The sequence below is a fragment of the Panthera pardus genome, unplaced genomic scaffold (assembly GCF_024362965.1).
Source record: "Panthera pardus isolate Hobbes unplaced genomic scaffold, ASM2436296v1 HiC_scaffold_13, whole genome shotgun sequence".
Classification (NCBI taxonomy): domain Eukaryota; kingdom Metazoa; phylum Chordata; class Mammalia; order Carnivora; family Felidae; genus Panthera; species Panthera pardus.
The window spans coordinates 85329151-85350910 of NW_026526688.1; the positions used below are offsets into that span (position 1 = coordinate 85329151).

Sequence of the window (21760 nt, forward strand, 5' to 3'; positions counted from 1 at the left end):
TGATCCAGTAGAGCGAAAGACGAATTTGGAAAGAATCACAGTAGGTTTTCTCAACTATATAACTTTATTGAGGAAAGAGGTGTTTGGTGTCATAAAATTAACTGCTGAAAAGGATAAGGCAGCAAGGTTACATTTTATAGTTCCTTTGGATTTATAGCAGCTAAGATCTGCAGCAGAGTACTAATTAGTCAGTAACTACTAAGCATCATTATCTTTTGTCCAAGATATGGTGTAGAAAATATGTTTGGGGAGCTTAATACAGTTCACCCTTGAACAACATGGGCTTGAGATGTGTGGGTCCACTTACATGCAGATATTTTTCAATAAATACAGTACATTATTATAAATATATTTTCCTGGGGCACCTGGGTGGCTCAGTCGGTTAAGCGTCCAACTTCGGCTCAGGTCATGATCTCGCGGTCCGTGGGTTCAGGCCCCATGTCAGGCTCTGTGCTGACAGCTCAGAACCTGGAGCCTTCCTCACATTCTGTGTCTCCCTCTCTCCCTGCCCCTCCCCTGCTCACATTCTGTCTCTCTCTCAAAAATAGATAGATAGATAAATTTTCCTTATGATTTTCTTTATGACATTTCTCTGGCTTTATCATAAGAATATAGTCCATGATACATATAACACACAAAATGTGTATTAACCAACTGTTTATGTTATTGGCAAAGCTTCCAATCACCAATAGGCTATGCAAAGTTAAGTTTGGGGGCAGTCAAAAGTTATATTCAGATTTTCAACTGTGTGGGGGGTCAGTGACCTATCCCCTGTATCGTTCAAGGACCAACTGTACTTGGAAGGAGATAATAATGGCAGGAAATGTTTCTTTTTTAAATCTTCTTACCTTGTTGAACGTTAACAGTAATGGAACAAATGGAACCCTGACTGAGCTCTCATGGTGTACACAGCTAATTTCTTAAGGCTGAGTGTTTTTATCCTTCGAGTCTTACTGTTGGGACTTTGCCTTCACATTGATGCGTGTCTCTGCTTATGACATGCTTGCCTTCTACTTCCAAGATTCCCTCTGTGCCTAAATATGCATCCTCCTCTTAGAAAAACCCTATCTATAAAAAGGCAAGCCATAAAATGGAAAAATATACTCACCTCTGATGCTGGAATGACAGTCAAAGTTTTGAGGGGGAAATATTCAGTCTCAGAAATCTTAACCAGCTCTCATGCTGCCTACAAACCCTCTCTCCAGGAGATTTCCTCTTATAAGAGAATCTTCATCAGAAAATTGAAGGTGGCCTGAGGCTCAGTCTCCAGTGGGTTAAAGAACAGGATCTTCAGGGTCTGCAAAGGTACAGTTCTAGTTCAAGGACCCCTGCTGCTTTTTTCCTGGCTTGCAGAGTGAAAGAGAGTTCTCAAAATTGAAGACAGGCCCTTGGTATCCATGGAAACTCAGCTCAGCACCAGATGAGTGGGTTCTCTGTGATTTGGGGATTTATGGATTTTTAACCACTCTGCACCATCATTTACCATTATTGGCAAAGCATCCCGTGTTACAAGAGACTTCAGCAATAGTGTGAGGCAGCTGTTTTTCTGTGGCAAAGTCATGTAAATTATTTGCAAGCAGGAAAAAAATAAACATTGAAGACTACATAGTAAGATCTGTCCAGTGATAGAGCACCTCTTGTTTGGAACACTGTCTATGCTTGTGGTTGCAGACTCTTCAAAAGTACAAGTTCAAAGTGTTCATTCATTATGTACTACTGGGGAACACTGGCAAAATGATAAACACAGCATGCAGCAATAAAAGGGGGTTAGGCAGGAGCTCTGTCCTGGACAAATATTTAGGCCAACTATGGGGTTTAAAAAAAGTGGAGGAGGAGCATGCAGGGGAACTTTATAGGCATCAATAATCTTTCCCAATTGAAGTAGCATGTCCTTAAAAAAAAATCAAAATTCAGAATGCACGTGGGCCACATATTGAAATGACTATCTGTAATGTAGGGATGGCAAAAAATACTAAGTGTAACAAGGGAGAAAAGACACCACAAAGCACTCTGAAAATAATCTAGAAGACCTCACCGGGAGTTAATCTAGGAGTCAGTTTCATCAGTTAAACAAAGCCACTTTGCCAATGATGTCAGTGATTTGGTATAATATCTATTAATGCCTGTCTTGAACTAGGATGAAATTGCCCCTCCTTTGAAGAAATTTAGATTCTGACAGATGTAAAACAGATGTGTACAAAGTAGAAGTTACTTTGCCAAGTGCTATTTTTTTCTTCTGAATAGTCTTATTTGCCAGATCTGCTAAAGGCTTTGTCTACATAAGAGATTTATGTAGCTTTCGTTAGTTTACGGAGAGATGGGGGAATGAATGGTCACTCCCAGGCTGGTGCAGGAAATGCTAAGACCTTAACCCCCACATTAAATTCCACAAGCTCCCAATGGACTTGTTCAGAGGATTTGGCCATTTGAACACATGTTCGGGGATCCGAGGATGAAATGCTTCGGTCTTCAATTTTCCTTAATATTGGAAAATTGCTGGGTTTTAGCTCATTTTTCTAATTCTGTGTTTATCATGGATATGTTCACCCAGTCATCATGGTCCATCTAGAAGTGGTACCTTTTGAATTCTTCTCATCTCTTCATTTTTAAGTTTAGCAAGCCTCTGGCAGAATAGCTGTCGTAGCCACACCCCCACCCATGCCAGCCACAGAGACAGAATTCCACATAGGTGGCCCCTCAGAGAGGTGCTGAGCATAATTCTGAAACCATTAAAGAGAAAAAAGAAACTAGAAAATGCTCTTAGGAAATACCTTCTAAGGTGAAGGGGTTGGGAAGAGCAGGAATAAGATTCTTGGCCCATTAAAGTAAATGAAACACTTACCTTACATACCGTGTAGTCTAGATCTTGTTTTTCTTAGCTTATTCTGTGGTCCTGCTTGACGCCTTGTTATAATATTCTCCATGCAGCTCTGAAATAAGAAGAGTAGGAGTCTCCCTCCCCAGTATTTTTAGCCTTTAAAACACCAACATTATTTATTGATGTCTTCCCATTCTTTTGTTTCATACATGGAGGTGGTAACCATTTTATTTCTTTTATGAGTTTAGCACTGGGGATGAAGGTTTGGCCATGTCTATGCAAAATAAACCCCTGTCCTTGGAGATGTAACTTTGTTCTAGTTAAGAGAAAAAAAACCAAAAATACATGGGTGGAATATTTAAATAATGAAATAAGGCATTGATATTAATCAGGTGTCAGAAATTGTGGATTACAGGCACTCTTCAGAAAAGGGATTGTGGGGGGCAGCACTACTCTCCAACCTCTGGGCACACCTCCTCCCAGTGGGAAGGAACCTGTGGGAGCCCAGAAGAAAATCACTCAAGAGTCCCTACCCCACTTACTAGAGACCAAGTTAGCAGGATGCAAACTGCCATTTTGTGGGGGGGCTGGAATTGGCCATATCCTTTATTTGGATGTTTAATAGCAAAAACCCATTTTCTTCTTTTTATTTGGGTTTTTAGTAGCAAAACCCATTTTTAAACCCAGTGCACATATAGGACAATTCAAATGTAATAAAGAGATAAACTTAAACTCTTTGGTTTGCAGGGGTGGGGGGGGGGGGGTTGGCTAATGAAAATGAATAGTACCCAGCATAGAGTCTGGTGGAGTTCTGGTGTACCTCCCTCCCTCCTATACCACCTTAGGAAGAGGCATTTTATAAAGTTCATTGTAGCTACTAGATGCTTGTTTTGTTTTGTCTTGTTTTGGATTTCCAGGAAATACAGATCAGATGAGCAAAGGAAATGAAGATCAGATTAGTAAAGTAAATGAGAGGGTTTAACAAATGGTTTCAGAAAGATTCATTACCCTACTAAGTAGTCATCTGCCTCTGAATAATTGCTACACTAAATGCTGGGGTGGGTGAGGTGGGAGGGATGGGAAGGATGGGTGTGGAAGGAACAGCTTCAGCTGTCCTTTGTGGCAGTTACTGTCATCACCTCCATCATCATCCCCATCTTCATCCACCACACCCAGTGCCCCAGGTTCCTCTCACAGTCAACACCGAGGACTTCATAAAGCACCATAAAACCCACCCAGGCAAGAACAGGAGAGCCACGTTCAAGTCCTAGCTCAGCTACCTACTGGCTCTTCAGGGGACCTTGAAGGAATAACTTAGCCTTTCTGAGATTCAGGCAGCCTGCTGTCATATGGACTCAGATGTTCGACAGAATGTTATAAACTAAAGCAAATGTAATAAATGATGATGATGAGAGAACAATAATAGTTATAATTGTGAAAAAGGGTGTTAGAACAATTCTGGGCCAAGTCTACCATTTTCTTTTTTTTTTTAATTTTTTTTTTTAACGTTTTTATTTATTTTTGAGACAGAGAGAGACACAGCATGAACGGGGGAGGGGCAGAGAGAGAGGGAGACACAGAATCGGAAGCAGGCTCCAGGCTCCGAGCCATCAGCCCAGAGCCTGACGCGGGGCTCGAACTCACGGACCGCGAGATCGTGACCTGAGCTGAAGTCGGCCGCTTAACCGACTGAGCCACCCAGGCGCCCCCAAGTCTACCATTTTCTATCGGTGCTGTTACCCACCTTCACTCCCGTCTTCATTGCCCCCTGCTATAATCATGAAATACAACAAATAATTATAGCTGTTATAATCAATCTTTTGGGGGACCAGTGATTAATTTTGGGGACCACTGATTAAAAAATGGTCCTCAAAAAGATTTCTTTTATTCTTCTAATATTTATGTTCTAGAAGCCAAAATAAATGATAGTAACTAGGACCTACATGAAACCCCTTAAAATGCCTCTTCCCTAGAGAAGGAAGTGATCATGTATTCTTACTCCGAAAAGAAGGAAAGGAAAGGAAACTAACATTTTTGGAGAATTTGCTAGAAGATACATACAAGTCAGAAATTATAAATAACGTAAATGTCTTTCATTTTGGAAAAGGACAAATAAAATACAGCTTGTGTTTAAATGAACTAGTTAACAGCGGCAAAAAAGAATTAAATACAGAATATGATTAAATCTGAAAAGCAAGATTAAAAAAAAGTTGAGGGGCACCTGGATGGCTCAGTCAGTTGAGCGTCCAGCCTCGGCTCAGGTCATGGTCTCACAGTTTGTGAGTTCGAGCCCCGCATCGGGCTCTGTGCTGACAGCTCAGAGCCTGGAACCTACTTCTGATTCTGTGTCTCCCTCTCTCTCTGCCCCTCCCCTGCTCATGCTCTGTCTCTGTCTCAAAAAAAAAAAAAATTAAAATTAAAATTATAAAAAATAAATAAAAATTTTAAAAAGTTGAAAAATAACACAGCAAGCTTTCATTTGTGTAAAAAATTTAATACACAAAATAGCACCTAATTTATTTGTGGATTTATTTATTACCTGCATCGATATATGCGTGCACACACACGTACACACGCACACGTTTGTATAAGATGTACTGTAAAGATTCATGTCAAATTGTGTTAGTAGTTGCTTTGTTGGAAGTATAAAACTAAAAATGAGGCACAAAGGGAACGAATGTGGTTTTGTTGGTTTTGCTTTTACTGAAGAGACAGACTTAAATATAACATGATTTGCTGTGTGAATATTTATTCAGACCCTGGTATAACTCAGACCCTTATTTCTGTGCTGGGGAATCTTATGGTGATGCAGTCTCTGACTTCATCAGGATTGCTTTCTATCGAACAAGACAGAAGAACATAAGAATATTATGTTAAGATAAGACTATCAAAAATAAAATTAAAATAAGGCCAGGTAAGGTGTTAGAGAGTGACTGGGGCAATTAGAAGACAGACAAGGATAGCTTCTCTGAGTAGGTAACATTGGCAGGCACCTGAAAATCAGTATCAATGCTTGGTGATGGAGACAAAGCAGCTTAGGTTACTATATTATTCCTGCACTTTTGTAGCATTTTTTTTTTAGTGTCTACCCCCATCCCCACCACCTCCCCCAAGAAAATCTGCTTCAAAATAGCATGAGAGTTTTAAAGAGGTACCAAACCCAGATAAAGCATTTAGAGATTTCAACCTTTTGAACCAATGATAAGTGGTAAGGGGTAGTGAGCCTAGAGAAATACCCCATAAGGTAATGATTTCATTTTATTTCTGGAAAACACCAAAATGCAAATCATTTTTTAAAATACCCACCTTAAAATTCAACAAAGTCTTCTTGGCAAGTGAGGATTCAGGAAAAATAACAGTGATCTCAAAGGCAAAATGATGGGGGGGGGATGTAGTTATCAACACTTTCATGAGGAAGGATAAGATTTGTATTTTTATCCAAAGAGAATATGGCGTCCTTTTTTTTTTTAAGTTGGAGAATGTGCTCATAAAGGGGAAATAAACATTGGAAAGAGCTGTTTAGGAAGTTAGAAGACCTGATCTCAACACTGACATAACAGCGTGTACCATTCAAACAGCGTGTGCCAATGGGTTCCTTGTCTGCCTCCTCACTTACAAGGAGGTGAGATGAGTTCATCTACCTGCGAACAACATAAACAGCAGCTCCAATTTTATCATTAACCACCATCAAAACCTACATGTTACTAAAGGTTTCTCTGAACCAGAAACTAGGCTAAATGTTTTCTGTCCATTGTCTTAGTTGATTGAATGAGTGAGTGAGTGATCAGTAAACTCTAAGGCTCTTCTGGCTTTATCTGCTTGGTTATGAAACAAAAGAGGCACAAGAGAGAGGAAGACCAGTGGTTTCTATCCCTGAGGGCCGGAAATGGAGGATGAATGTCTGGCCCACCTTAATATCCATTTCCCTTATTCCCTTTTCCCATCCATGCCCCCTTACCTGGTTGATCAGCTTGCCTCTTTAAGGTTTTCTGACCCAATTCCAAACGGCAGGGTCGGGGGGAGATTGCACACATACAATACCAAGCAATTCTGAGACACCATCAGCATGTCCAAGAATTCAACTCATTTCTGACACCATCTACATGAAGATATAATCAGATCCCACAGGTTAAGGGTTCAGTCCCACAGAATAGCCCCCACCACCACCGCCTCAGATGCCAGGCACACACCCAAGCTGTTTACCTGTGCTTCTGACCAACCAGCCACAGATTTTTGGTTCCCACAACCTCCTCTGCAGGTTCAATTAATTTGCTAGAACAGCTCGTAGAACTCAGGGAAACATGTATACTTACCATTTTATTAAGGGATATGATAAAGTGTATTAAAGGATACGAATCAACAACCAGATGAAGAGATACATATGGCAAGGTCCCAAACAAAGGAGCATCTATCCTCATGGAGCTTGGGGCCTGGTTTTACAGCATTCTGGTGCCCCAAGGGTGGAAGCTGTTAGAAAAAAAGGAACCAAAAAGGTGCACTCCTGGGTCTTTATGGAGGCTTCATGACATAGTCATGGCTGACTAAGTCATTGATCATTGGCTGATTCAACCTCCAGCCCCTCTCCTTTCCCTGGAGGTCAGGGTGGGACTGAAAATTCCAACACTCCAATCACATGGTTGGACATCCTGCCCTTGGGTGAGGTCCAGAAGCCACCTTCATTAATAACAAGACACCCAGTTCACTTTTATGGCTTGAAAGTGTTTTTAGAAACTCTGGATGGGGGCACCTGGGTGGCTCAGTCGGTTGAGCTTCTGACTTCAGCTCAGGTCATGATCTCGCAGTCCGTGAGTTCAAGCCCCGCATCAGGCTCTGTGCTGACAGCTCAGAGCCTGGAGCCTGCTTCAGATTCTGTGTCTCCCTCTCTTTCTGTCCCTTCCCCACTCATACTCTGTCTCTCTCTCTCTTAAAAAAACAACAACCAATAAACATTGAAAAAAATTAAAAAAAGAAAAAGAAACTGTGGATGAAGACCAAATATATCTGAGGATATATTTTGGTCATCTGAATAATCAAATATATCTTTCTAATCATTGTATCACATTACATCACTTGTTTCTCCTTTATTTTCACCCTAAACTAATGGCAAGGAATTCCCATTGCATGACCAAATATTAATTAAAATTCTAGTTTTTGCTCTGAACCCAAGAGCTAGAAGTTGCATTCTGTGAGCCAGAGAAATGGGTTAGGTTATGATCTTATAACATATGACTGGACTACTGCTCTTGCCATTATGGGCTTTAGATAGAATCCATTAGGTTTTCCAGGAAGGCACATCCATCTCAATTACTGTGAATTTCAGTAATTTATTGGGACATCAACTCATGCTCTGGATGAAAACATCAGGCCTCTTTTCTTTAGCTAAGATGAATCTAGCAGTTTTTGAGGGCTTATGTGTGCCACCACTTTGAGTCCTTCCCTCCTGCCCCAAAACACCAGGTCATGACCTATTCTCACACCCACCAAAGGTGAATTATGCACTATTTGTTGGAAGAGGTGGGGACAACCAGGGCTTCTTCTGAACAAATGACTTGGCAGTCTTGAAGTTTTATAAGCAGGCTTTTCCATGTGCTTTATGGGGGAAGCAGATGGTCAGAATGGTCAGAAATGACAACCATAGTAAAAAATTTAAATTGATTGTGGTTGTAGAACAGATTGATGTAACATGATGCCTGCACACACAGACCAAATGTGCTCTTAGCAGTGTCTAGTCTCTAGCACTGAACTATTTATTTACCTTACATTTTGCGTATGCTCTTCTTAAGGACTTATATTTCGGCTAAGTCCCTATTTAAAATGTTTCTTTCTTGGGGCGCCTGAGTGACCCAATCAGTTAAGCGTCCAGCTTCGGCTCAGGTCATGATCTCGCGGTTCATGAGTTCGACCCCCACGTCAGGCTCTGTGCTGACAGCTCAGAGCCTGGAGCCTGCTTTGGATTCTGTGTCTCCCTCTCTCTCTCTCTGCCCCTCCCTCCCCCCAAATAAACATAAAAAGAAATTTTAATGCTTCTTTCTTTTAAAAGGACATGTGTAAGAAACTGTTTCTACTTCTGCCCTCCCCAATCCCTTCCAGAGTGAAGGATTCCCTACTTTGCTGTGTTCTGTAGCTTGACCTCTAAACTAGACTTTATGTTTCCATCCGAGCCCTGTTCTCTAGTTTCCTCTGACTCTTGTGTTGGGCTATCTTGTAACAGGGTGACACTTATACAAGCAGTAGGGATGAGGCTGTCACATGGCAGATGAACTCTTTATGAAATGTTGATGCATCAACCTGTATCCTGTAACCCTGAAGAAACAGAACGTTTCAGAGACAGCGGGGTAGTGACAGGGAAAGAAAGGGCACCCCTTGTCTGCCAGCACATTAATGGGCAAAGAAGGGAGAAGTCAAGAGGCTTAATGGAAAATGAATAAAGCAGGTTGTGAGTAAATTTATTAAATACAATAATAGCAGTGCATCAGCCAGCATAGCATGTGTCAGACACACTGTGAAGGGAAGTGTCGTGTGTGTATATGTGCATGCGTGCGTATGTGTATATATGCATAAATATTACCAAATCTCATTACAGGCTGCAATAAAAAGTATTATTATCATTACTTTATTGATAAAGAGACAGATCGTTTATTTTCCAGCAATTTATCTAAGCAAGTATTCTTATGCACACCATAAAAAAATCCACATATGTTAAAAGAAGTTCACTTTAGCCATGCGTTCAAATTCCTCCTCAGTTTTAGTACAGCCTGTCTTTAGTGAGACCAGTCAGGAAAATGGAAGTCAATATAGATATTTAAAAATAAGGGAATGGGGGCGCCTGGGTGGCTCAGTCAGTTGAGCATCTGACTTCGGCTCAGGTTATGATCTCAGGATTCTTGAGTTGGAGCCCCGCATTGAGCCCCGCATCAAGCTCTGTGCTGACAGCTCAGAGCCTGGAGCTTGCTTCATATTCTGTGTCTCCCCGTCTCTCTGCCTCTCCCCCACTTGTGCTCTGTCTCTCTCTCTCTCTCTGCCTCTCTCAAAAATAAATAAACATTAATTTTTTTTAGGAATATAGTACAAGAAATTGATCACAAAAATCTTGGGGAAAAATGAACACCAAGCTTTACCTTGCACCGTATATAAATTTAACTTAAAATGTGTCATAGATTTCAACATGTGGTATACCACATTAATAGAACAAAGGATAAAAATAAAGGACCATCTTGACACAGAAAAAGCACTTGACAGAATGCTACACACTTTCGTGATAAAAACACTCAACAAACTAGAAATAGAAGGAAATTACCTCAGCACATTAAAACCCACATATGACAAACCCACAGTTAACATCATACTCAATAGTGAAAAACGAAAGCTTTTTCTCTAAGATCAGGAACAAGGCAAGAATGCTTACTTTCACCACTTCTATTTAACATAGCACTGCAGGGTCCAGGCCAGAGCAGTTAGGCAAGAAAAAGAGATAGAAGGCATCCACACTGGAAGGAAAGAAGTTGAGTATCTATGTTTGCATATAATATGATCGAATATATAGAAAATCCCAAAGATTTGAGGCACCTGGGTGGCTCAGTTGGTTAAGCCCTGTTAGCATTAAAAAACGAATTCAGCAAAGTTGCAAGATATAAAATCAGCACACAAAAAAACAATTGCTTTTCTACACTAACAGTGGATAATCTGAAAAGGAAATTAAGAAAATGATCTAATTTACAGTAACACCAAAAAGAATAAAATATTTGGGAATAAATATAAGGAGATGAAAGATGTGTATACTGAAAAGTATAAAACATTGCCAAAAGAAATTTTAAAGATACCAAAGAATGGAAAAATATCCCATAGCCATGAATTAGAAGACTAAATATTGTAAAATGTTCATACCACTCAAAGTAATCTGCACATCCAATGCTGTCCCTGTCAAAGTCTCAATGGTGTTTTGTTTTTTTGCAGAAATAGAAAAACAGTCCTAAATTTCAAATAGAATTTTAAAGGGCCTTAAATAGTCAAAACAATCCTTATGAAGGGGATTCAGCGTCCAACATTTTTCCCTGAAACCTCCTTAAGCTTAGTGCTTAAGGTTTTCTGTAGGTGGTACTAATTGCAGATTGTAACAACATAAATGTTAACTACATAAATGTTCACTAGATTTTGCATCCTTTCCGGCACAAACCAATGTAAAACTGATGCAAAAGTTACATCGTCCCTTCTTTTGGCACTTAGTAAGGAATTACCCAATGAACTGTTAATGCAATCAGTAAGAAGTTTGAGGAATTGGAGGAAATCTTTGCCCTCCTGGGTGAAGTGTCACAGGGAAAGAAAACCAACGATGAAGAGATAACAGCGGGGGAGCCTGGGTGACTCAGTTGGTTACGCAGGTTCGGCATCTGACTTTGGCTCAGGTCATGATCTCATGAGTTCAGGCTCCCATGTTGGGCTCCCACGCTGGTGTTGGGGAGCCTGCTTGAAGATTCTCGCTCTCTTTCAAAATAAATAAACTTTAAAAAAAAAAAGATAAAAAGCAAAGTGAAATCATAATGATCTGATCTTACTTAATATACAAGCTTCCAGGGAATTCTCCACCAAGCCCACGTAGAAATAATGGTTTAAACTTTCCCATCTGAGAGGGAAGAAGGAATTTCCCTGAATTGATCTCATCACATGTATATTTATCATTATGGAGCCAGAACTCAAAAAGGCAAAAGTGCCAGTTATATCTGAACGATTTAGAAGTCACTTAGCCAGATGGATGAATTTGTATTGTAGCCTTGGAATGCTTAGTTCCCAAAGGTGGCCAAGCGTTGTCTATGAGCACAGCTCAGCAGCCACACGAAAATATGGCAGATCTGTCGTTCCCGAATGGCATGATTGTCAGTATCACTGGCTTGGATAGGGATTCCGTTTCTGCCCCCTCTGTGTACTTGACTTTGGACAAATTGACTTCACCTATAAAATGTGTAGCAGCCGTTGGGATAATCATACACCTACTTCAGAATGTCATTGTGAAGATGACATATGTAACATGTAATTGCTTAGCACAATGCCCGGCACGTAGGAAGAAGTCAATACATTCTAGCTGTTGTTATTAATACTGCACAGCCTCTGAAGAAACTGACCCTCAGGTCGGCCATTCTCACAATAGAAGCCCCTCCTAAGAGGGAAGATTTAAGCCAAATCAGAAGTTTATCTCCTCAGAAATTCTTGTTAGGCCAGAGATAAAGCAAGGAACTCATACAAAAAGAATACATTTCCTTATTGAAAACACTCTGCATTTGAAGTCAGATTAACTTGCCCACTAAGATTATGATAGGGAATATGTAGGCAGTGCCCCAGTCCTGCCCTAAGAAACCTTGATTCTGAGAAGAGATGGAAAGATAATGTAAGTCAGCCAGTCTGGCTGACCATCTCCCCTGCGGTTCTCTTGCATAATACAGGAGTGATTGGAAATGATGTCTTATTTTCAGGAAGATAAGCATTGGTACCAGTGGACAGAAGGGTGCCATTTTTTCCTTGGAACCTTATTTTTCAAGTACATGGGAAAAAATAAGCTTTTATGTGATGCAGAGCAGCTCCCAGCGTGTGAACACCAAACCTCCTGGAGAATCAGGACACCTGGGGGATTATATTCATCACTACCTTATTTTCTCCCAACACAGAGAACACTTATTCTGAGGGCAATGTTTGTTAATTCTGAACAGAGAAGGACTTATTCCAGCCTGCCACTGCTCTATGCCTTCTTTCAGAAGACACGCAGTAAATATCAAACCTGATTCTGGGAAGGATAATTTTCTGCTTTAGCTTTGAATAACCATCATAAAGAAACAACTAAGTAGGAAAGTGGTGACTTCACATGAAAAGTGTCATGTCAAGTTAATAGAACACATAGTCATTGAAACATAAACCATTGAAAAGAAAGCCAGACCACTCTTCTCCAGCTCACCCACGATGCAAAATCTCTGCGGTGAATGGTTCTTAGCCTTTTTGTGGTTTCTGTAAGAATCTAGTGAGAGCAATCCTCTTACCAGAAAAATATATGTATGCATATAACCATATAAGTGTGTATGTAACTTTAGGTACCTGAATTCCTCCACAAGTCCACTAATCCTCAGGTTAAGACTCTTACCTCTGAAGTACAGATATGGTCAAGTTCATGGGCTCTGGAATCAGATCTAGGTTCAAATTCTAGTTCCGACTCTTACCTTCAGTGTAATCTCAGGAGGATTTTAACCTTCCTGGGCTTTAGTTTTATTACCTGAAAATAGAAATAATACTATGTCATAGGTTGATTTTGAATATTAAATTAGGTAATCTGTTTTAATACTTAGCATAATCCCTGGCATGTACTAAGTACTCAATAAGCATTAGAATTGTTATTAGCTAATAAAGTACAAAACTTAAGCCCTGCATGGCCAGAGGGGAACTTCAATTCAATTTCAATGCTACAGACTCTGCTGAGTGCCTCCTGTTTCTGAAGGAACATGGTGGGATTCTGAAATGGAAATTTTGTTTGTTTGTTTGTTTGTTTGTTTGTTTGTTTGTGGAGGAGGTTGTGTGGGGGTTTTTTTAAGTTTATTTATTTTAAGAAAAAGAGAGAGAGCACAAGCAGGGGGAGGGCAGAGAGAGAGGGAGACAGAGCATCCCAAGCAGGCTCTGTACTGACAGTGTGGACTCAAACTTACTGACTGAGATCATGACATGAGCTGAAATCGAGAGTCAGATGCTTAACCCACTGAGCTACCCAGATGCCCTGAATGGGAGTGTTGGCAGTGACAGAGGCCTGAAGTGATAGGGACAGGCCAGGTATGCCTAATACCAGACAAGGCAGGTCTCAGGGTCTTATATTCTCAGGTTGGAAGGAACTAGAACAGTCATCCAGGCATACTTTATACACGCTCGTATCAAATCCACAGCAGAACTGCAACCACAGTACACATTTCACAAAGGGAAACCGTGAGTCTTTAGTAATTTTTTATATATTAAATATATATAATATTAATATATATTATATATTAAAGAAGAAGGAGATAAACCAAGGATATTAACAATTTATGGACCAAATAGAATTAATAAATCCCAACACTAAGAATTTTTTGGTTAACCTCAAGGCTACTGATGGATTTTACTTAGAATTAAATGTGGAAATGTATAAAAGCAGTAGTTATGGATCAAGAAAATAGGTTACAAAGCTCCGTTTAAAATGGAGTATTTTCTGCCCACCATCTCATCCTATGCTCTTTAATGCTGTGATAAAGACATTCAAGACTACGAATTAGATGACAGAATTAGTCTTAAAATCCACCCAGCCAAGTCAGTAATACTCAGTACCTCCTTTCCTTGGGCACGGATTGTTAATTGTGAGTCAATGCCTATAAAGGAGATAATGCAGAATATATTTAAAAGAAAAGGAAGAAATGAATCAATGATACAGTATTCTCTGGCCATTTTCAGGCTTTTGGGGGGCTCACCCTCCTCTACTGTTCTTCTGCCCTCCCTCTAATTATGAGGTTTTAAACTTCAATAAATACACAGGCCAAGTAACATGAACCAAGGGAGCAAACTCTTCAACAACTGTGGGGACCCAGAGCCTCTTTGCCTTGAGCCTAGCGGGGCAGCCCTTACTCCGTTCCCCTCGATGATTTCATTCTGGGAATTGGGCATATATTGCCAGATATTTTCTTTTCCGAGATAAATTTAAAATGTAAATCTGTATGTAAAATACCCTGACTTTTAAATATCGGTAATTATTCATGCTCTAAAAAAACAAAACAAAACAAAACAAAAACAAAAAACATGGGGCAGGCCAAACAAGTCATGTCAGAGGCATGAGTTGGGAGTCTTTGGCAGTATGTTTCAGTGTTCCGGGGAACTCTGTCCCTGGTGTTATTTTCTTACTCTTTAATCTTTTCCTAGAAAAGATTCCTTTTCATCTACTCTCATGGTTTCAGATCTCTTCTCTATGCTGAAGCCTCTCACTTCATTTATTGTCCTCCAGACTCCTGTATCTAACTGCTGACTGCACGTCTCCTTTGCACGTCTTCCGGGCATCTCAAACATGGCGCATGCAAAGCTGAACTCTTGATCTCTCCCCACCAGTCTGTCTTCCAGTTTCTCCAGCTGAGTAAATGGTACCTATATTGCTCAAGGAATATGGGGGCTGTCCTCTACTTTCTCCTCTCTTGCTGCCCTTGTCCAGCCCACCACCTTTCTATACATCCCCCTTCTAAAATATTTCTTCAGTTTGTCCCCTTATCTCCACTCACTGCTGCCGCACCAAGCCACATTTCCTCTGTTTTTGCTGCAATCATTTCCTCCAGATTCCCTCCACCCTTTGTGCTACTTTGTGCTACTAATCTGTTCTTCACTGAACAGCAAGATCTTTTAAAATATTAAACAGATTCCTATCACTCTGTTTCAGTTCTCTCAATGTCTTTACAGTGCGTGAACCCAAGAGAAGAGAGTATGTCAAGTAGGTATTATACTTCTGCGTCCAATGGACTGAGAGTATATTTTTTTCATCTGTAAAACAGGAATAATGAACCCACATCAAAGTGTTATTATGAGAATTCAGTAAAGGCCGATATTATTTCCGCAGTCCTTTTATATCAGCCTTTGCAGGGAAGAAGGTATCATTCAGTGAACATTTATATTGTTAATAGCTACTTTACACTCCCCAATTAGTACCACCTACAGAGAACCTTCTAAATGTTTTAATGACAGTGTTTTCATTTGTATTCTTTTGGCCTCAAAGTAAAGCATGTGCCTTAATTAAAAGATAAAGTTTCTAAAAATTACGGAAGGGGTACCTGGGTGGCTCAGTTGGTTAGGCGACCAGTTTCGGCTCCGGTCATGATCTCACTTCGTGGGTTTGAGCCCCGCGTTGGGTTCTGTGCTGACAGCTCAGAGCCAGGAGCCTGCTTCAGGTTCTGTGTCTCCCTCTCTCTCTCTGCCCCTCCCCCACTTGCTCGTGCGCTCACTGTCTCTCTCACTCTCAAAAATAAACATTAATTTTTTTTTAATTATGGAACAAACTAAGTTCAATGAAAAACACAGGATAGAGTGAAAAAAATAACTTCAAATGTCTTCAGATCGTGTTTTTAAAGTTTTGACACGGAAAATGATTAGATGATGTGGTTGGTGCAATGCTCCATCATAAAAATTGAACCACTTTTAGGAAAATATACGATTTCATTGATCTGAATTCCTCTTTGCCTGGAGCTGTGCAGGATGGTCAAGTTTCCAAAATAGCATCATGAACTCAGCAGCCATCGTTATATCAGTCCCCATGGCCCTTCTTTTTTTCAATTCACAAGTTCCAATTTAGAAAACACCCCAGTGATAATGAGTCCAGAATATCTGCTGAGGCTGGTAGCTTGAAAAAGCCAGGAGTGAAGGTGAGAGGCTGCCACTGCAGGTACATGGAGCTGTCTTTCTAGATCTCTGACTAAATCAGCCCTTCATCTGAGCTGAACTTTTTTTTTTTTTTAACTAGATATTTATGAAAGTCATAAAATCACTTGATGATGAGCTCCTTGGTTGATGTACAGTTTAATTGTGAGCTGAAAATTTTGGCTTCTCATGAGCTGAACTGGTTCATGGACCATTACAAAAAAAAAAAAAAAAAAAAGAAGAAGAAAAAAGGTGAGGAGGAGAGAGATTATATCTTTATAATATAACCCTCATTTTTTATCTCCAGGAATAAGAATAGTTCAGCTTTCATTATACCACAAAGTAATGAATTCTCCCATTTAGGATATATTCATACTAAATATACAACAAATAGACCTTTTTTTTATTAAGAAAAAGTGTTTAAAATAAAAAAAACAAAAATCAAAAGCGTTATGAAAAAAGAGACTTAAAACTTTGTTCCTCCGTGGTAATTCTGGTAAATATTTATTGAGAAGCCACCATGTAGGAGGCACTGTGCTAATTGGCATCAACATGTATATGTACATAATCTGGAACAACTAGAAAGGACTCTGAAGTACCCAGTCCAAACTCATAGACAACTAAACTTTAGCCCTAGTGGAAAAAGTGACCTAGACAAAGTAACACACGTAGTTACAATAGCTGAGACCAGAAAATAGTCACGTAAAGTAAGGTAGATTCCCAGTTCTCATGAATATAATTTTAATTAAATATATTTCTCATTGCAAAAGTGATGCTTTAGGAGAGCGCTGAGTGAAAAGAGTAGTTTGAGCCCCTGAAACTACTTCCACCTCTCCTAAAACCCCACAAAAAGTACAGCAAAGGGATCTTGTAAGGGGCAGGCCAACACAGACAGGGAAAAGGTAAAAAGAGACAATATCAAGATCCGAGCAACTGGAAAAAATGCACAAAGGGCCAATGACTTAGTGGATCTGAGAAACAGAGCGAGCTCCTGTGTGCAGCTGTACAGGTTGTGCCCTGTCCCAATCCAGCGGCCACCGCTCACTCAGACTCCAAAGTAAAGGCTTCCTCTGGAGTGGTACCGAGCATAGCCTGCACCACAGCAAGCCATGGCCCTGCTCAGAAAACAAGGGCAAAAGCAGCCATGAGGGAAGGGAGAGCCATCCCAATTTGCAGCAAAGAATTCCCCCCAAAATCAGAGATCAATAAGCCCCGGGTGGCTCTGGAGAAGAGGATAAATGGGAAGGAAGTACATACATGCAACTAAATGTGGGCTAGAGGTATAGATATAGATGTAGTACAGATGTAGATATAAATATAAGCATAGATACAGGTATTTAGCCAGCCTCGAATGTATTTTGTTGTGAAGCGTGAGGCAGGGATCCAATTGCGCCTGTTTCTAAATGACTAGTTTTATTGAATACTTGTTGAGTGCCCCATTTTCAAATACTAAATGCTTTTATCTTCCGACAACTGCTTCCTAAGTTTTATTCTAGCCATTGATCTGTCTACAATTCTGTGAACCTCATGCATGTCTGGGCCTAGGAAACATATTAGAGCTCAGTCTTTAGATGGATACGTCCCTGTGAAAAGAGCCTGTTTCTCTCAAACCTATTCCTAAGTCCGTAACTCTTTGTCAGTTCTGTTTGTCTCCTTTTAAACATCTTAAAGAATTCACTGTCCTGCGTAAAACTCATATATTCTCCTTAATTATACCTCAACGTGAAGTAAATTATACCAGTGTTTATCAGAGCAAAAGTATTATAACCATCAGCTTCTTCAGTACTAGGCATTTTGTTGGTCTTCTAATTGTGTGTTTCTTCAGCGGGGTAATTAATGGGACACGCAAGATCTTTTGGTTTTAAGGCTGCCTTTTATGCAGTTGAGCACCCCAGCCTTCCTTCAGACTCCCTAGCTTGACCTTGCATTAGTCATATTTAAATACGATCTGATGTCCATCTGTACAAGGCCTCCCCTCATGTTCAGACGTATCTATCTATACATGCTATTGCTAATGCTTGAAAGATGCTTCCCTCCCATTCATCTGGCTAAAATTTGAGTTAGGACTCAATTTAGATGTCACACCCGACGGGAATCCTTCTTTGACTCAGCGATTGGTTACATAGCCATCTTCCCTGCTCATAGAACACCAGGTGCATCGTCCAGTTTCGTATGTATCTCGCTGTGTTGTGAGTGGCTATCTAATGGTGTGCCAGCATACTAGAAAGTAAGCTCCTTGAAGACAGGAACTGTCTTGCTCTTACCTATGTCCCTAGCATCTAACAAAATCCTCTGTACATAGTGGAGACTCATTATGTCTTAAGCGAATGAATGATATTTCTTCATTGTAGAATGCTTGGAAGTAAAACGGAAAACAAATTTGTTTTTAAATGTTCATTATTTTTGAGAAAGAGAGAGAGCATGAGCAGGGAAGGGGCAGAGAAAGAGGGAGACACAGAAACAGAAGCAGGCTCCAGGCTCTGAGCTGTCAGCACAGACCCCGACATGGGACTCGAACTCACAAACTGCCAGATCATGACCTGAGCCATTGTTGGACACTTAACCGACTGAGCCACCCAGGTGCCCTGAAAAAAAAATTTTTTTAAGAAAACAAATATAAATCCCAAAATTTGAGACAACACTTACTAGCATTTTAGACTTCCTTGCATCTCATTGACTTTCTCAGCCTCACTGCATATAAAGCTTTGAATACTTCTGTTTTCACTTAAGAGAATACTGTGAGCATTTTCTCTTTTATTTATTTATTTATTTATTATTTAATTTTTCTAAATATGAAATTTATTGTCAAATTGGTTTTCATACAACACCCAGTGCTCATCCCAACAGGTGCCCTCCTCAATACCCATCACCCACCCCCATCAACCCTCAGTTTGTTGTCTGTTTCTACCCCAAAGGGAACCAGTTCACCGAACTTGCTTGCATGTGAGCGTTTTCTCATGTAACTACAAATTCCTTGGAAATTTCACTTTAATTGTTACAAGATTATCCTCTAGAAGTAACACAGTTTATTCAGATATTCTATATTGTTGGACTTTGTTACTTGCAATGTTTGTTGCTATAAATACTGCTTAAATGAATATTTTTGCATCTCTGATTATTTCTCTACGATATGTGCTGGAAATGAAAATGTCACAGTTCTACAGGTACTATATCAGAGTACCCGCCTCAGTGTAGTACTGTCCTTTTTTAAAGAGTGAAGATTTTATAAACAAAAAAAGGGTAGCCCATTTTTACCCTATATTTATTGGTCATTTATATTATACTGCTCTGTGAATTGTGTGACAGTAACCTGTGCCCGTTTTTCTGGTTAGTTTTTTTTTAACTGATTTAAAAGTTCTCTATACATTGAAAATACAGCTCTTTGTGAAATTTTCACAAGTATTTCCAGCTCAATCTATGCCTTTTGATCTTATTTTTCATGGTTTTAATATTTTTTTGAATTTTATGCATATTTATCAATCTATTCTTCTATAAATTGCCAAATGCTTTTCCACATAGAATTTCTTGCCCAGTTTAATATATTAGGTACTTTTCTACTTAGATATATACTTATAAGATATATCTTCTTCTAGCTATATTAGTTTCTGTTTTACATTCAGCTTTTTGACCTATTTAGAATTTATTTGGGGCTATAAAGCAAGATGAGGTGCTAACTAGATTTTTTTTTTTTTTTTTTTTTTTTTTTTTACAAAAGATCCAGTTTTTCTAATGCCTTCTCTTGGCCATCAAGGAAATGCTATTAAAGACAATCATATTCATGGGGCGTCTGGGTGGCTCAGTCCGTTAAGCGTCCGACTTGGGCTCAGGTCATGATCTCACGGTTTGTGGGTTCGAGCCCCACATCGGGCTCTGTGCTGACAGCTCGGAGCCTGGAACCTGCTTCGGATTCTGTGTCTTCTTCTCTCTCTGCCCCTCCCCAACTTGTGCTCTGTCTCTCTCTGTCTATCAAAAATAAATAAATGTAAAAAAAAATTTTTAGGGGCGCCTGGGTGGCTCAGTCAGTTAGTTAAGCGTCCCACTTCAACTCAGGTCACGATCTCGTGGTCCGTGAGTTCGAGCCCCGCGTGGGGCTCTGGGCTGATGGCTCAGAGCCTGGAGCCTGCTTCCGATTCTGTGTCTCCCTCTCTCTGACCCTCCCCCGTTCATGCTCTGTCTCTATCTCAAAAATAAATAAACGTTAAAAAAAATTTTTTTTAATTAAAAAAAAAAGACAATTGTATTCAACTTACCAGCATCCAAAAACATAGTTCCATGTTCACCATGAACTCTGCTTTCTCCTCCCAGGCGAGCAGGAGCCAGCTGTAAGCAGTGATTCTGACATCTCGCTGATTATGGCAATGGAAGTTGGACTGTCTGATGTAGAACTTTCCACTGACCAAGACTGCGAAGAGGTGAAGTCTTGAAATGATAGACGTAGAACAAGGGGATGGTAGGACCCAAGGGGAAGGAAGGGAGGAGCCTCAAGACTTGGACCAGGCAGACACCCCTCCAGAACACCTTGGTAGCTCCACTGTGCGCCACTCAAGAATGGTAACGAGAGCAATATCCAAAGTCATGTCAATCAGGATGCCGTTTCTCCATCTTTGCAACAGCCCATGGCCTTGGCAGCACGGAAGATGAAAGCTGATTTTTCCTCCCGTGTCCTTGCAGACACACACTTCAGGAGCTCCCAAAACACACAGAAAGGACACATGTAGGGCTTCTTAGTTTCATTTCCATTTTTTTCCAGGTCTTGTTTTACTGGTTTTGGAATGTTGTTGGATTTCTTTGACAGTTAAAAAGTTAAAAAGTTAAAAAGTTAAGACTTGTGTAGTTTACATTATGTCCACTCCTTTGGTTTCCTCCAGCTTTTGTAGAGAGTTCTGTTTAGAAGCACCAGTTCCTGCTATGATCAGTTCGTACACCATCTCTGAGATTAATGGCCTTGACCTCTCAGCATGAAGTGTGCATGGCTTTGGGAAGTGCCTCAGCACCCTGAAACAGTCTAAGGCCAGCTCTCATTAAGAATCCAAATTCTTTTAAGTGGATCTCAAAAATCCTAGCCGCCAGAGACCCCAACCCTGAGCTCTGAATCCACTGAGGCTACTATTTGCTATTTTCATCTACATCATGCTGGCTTCTACTTACCAGGCTCTGTTAACGGCCCATGTGACATGCGAAGGAAGCTCTAGGGAGGCACTTGATTCTGCCTGGATTTCACAGTCTTTGGAGGCAATTCCAAACTCAGAAGTCCCCTTCAGGGCAGCAGCGCCATTCTTCACGACTGTAGGGCTTGTAACTGGAACTGCAAGCCTCATGTTAAGACCAGATACCACATACTCTTCCCCAAAGCAAAATGTCTGTTATGTTGGTCTCCCCAAGGCTAGAACAGTCTTTTGTTACCTCCACAAGTGGCTCCTGCAGGAGACGGAGGCTTCAGAAGAGATCCAATCATCTTTGAGCCCAGTGTCCAACACAGTGGGGGTTGCAATAGCACCTAGCCTTTACCTTAATTCCAACGCACTTCTGTCGAACCTCGCCAGACCTCAAGGAAGG

General features: G+C 40.4%; 1 protein-coding gene across 2 annotated transcripts in view; it reads left to right on the forward strand.

Moving 5' to 3' along the window:
• Positions 1–21760, forward strand: part of RNF150 (ring finger protein 150) — a 288106-nt gene that overhangs the window by 228350 nt on the left and 37996 nt on the right. The window contains exon 7 of one of the 2 annotated variants that reach the window (XM_019420199.2): positions 20510–20995. The exons of the other annotated variant lie outside the window; for it this stretch is intronic. Coding sequence (XP_019275744.2) covers positions 20510–20628 — 119 coding nt within the window. The 3' untranslated portion in view covers positions 20629–20995. Of the gene's footprint in view, positions 1–20509; positions 20996–21760 lie in introns of those variants that run through there. 2 annotated transcript variants of the gene reach the window in all.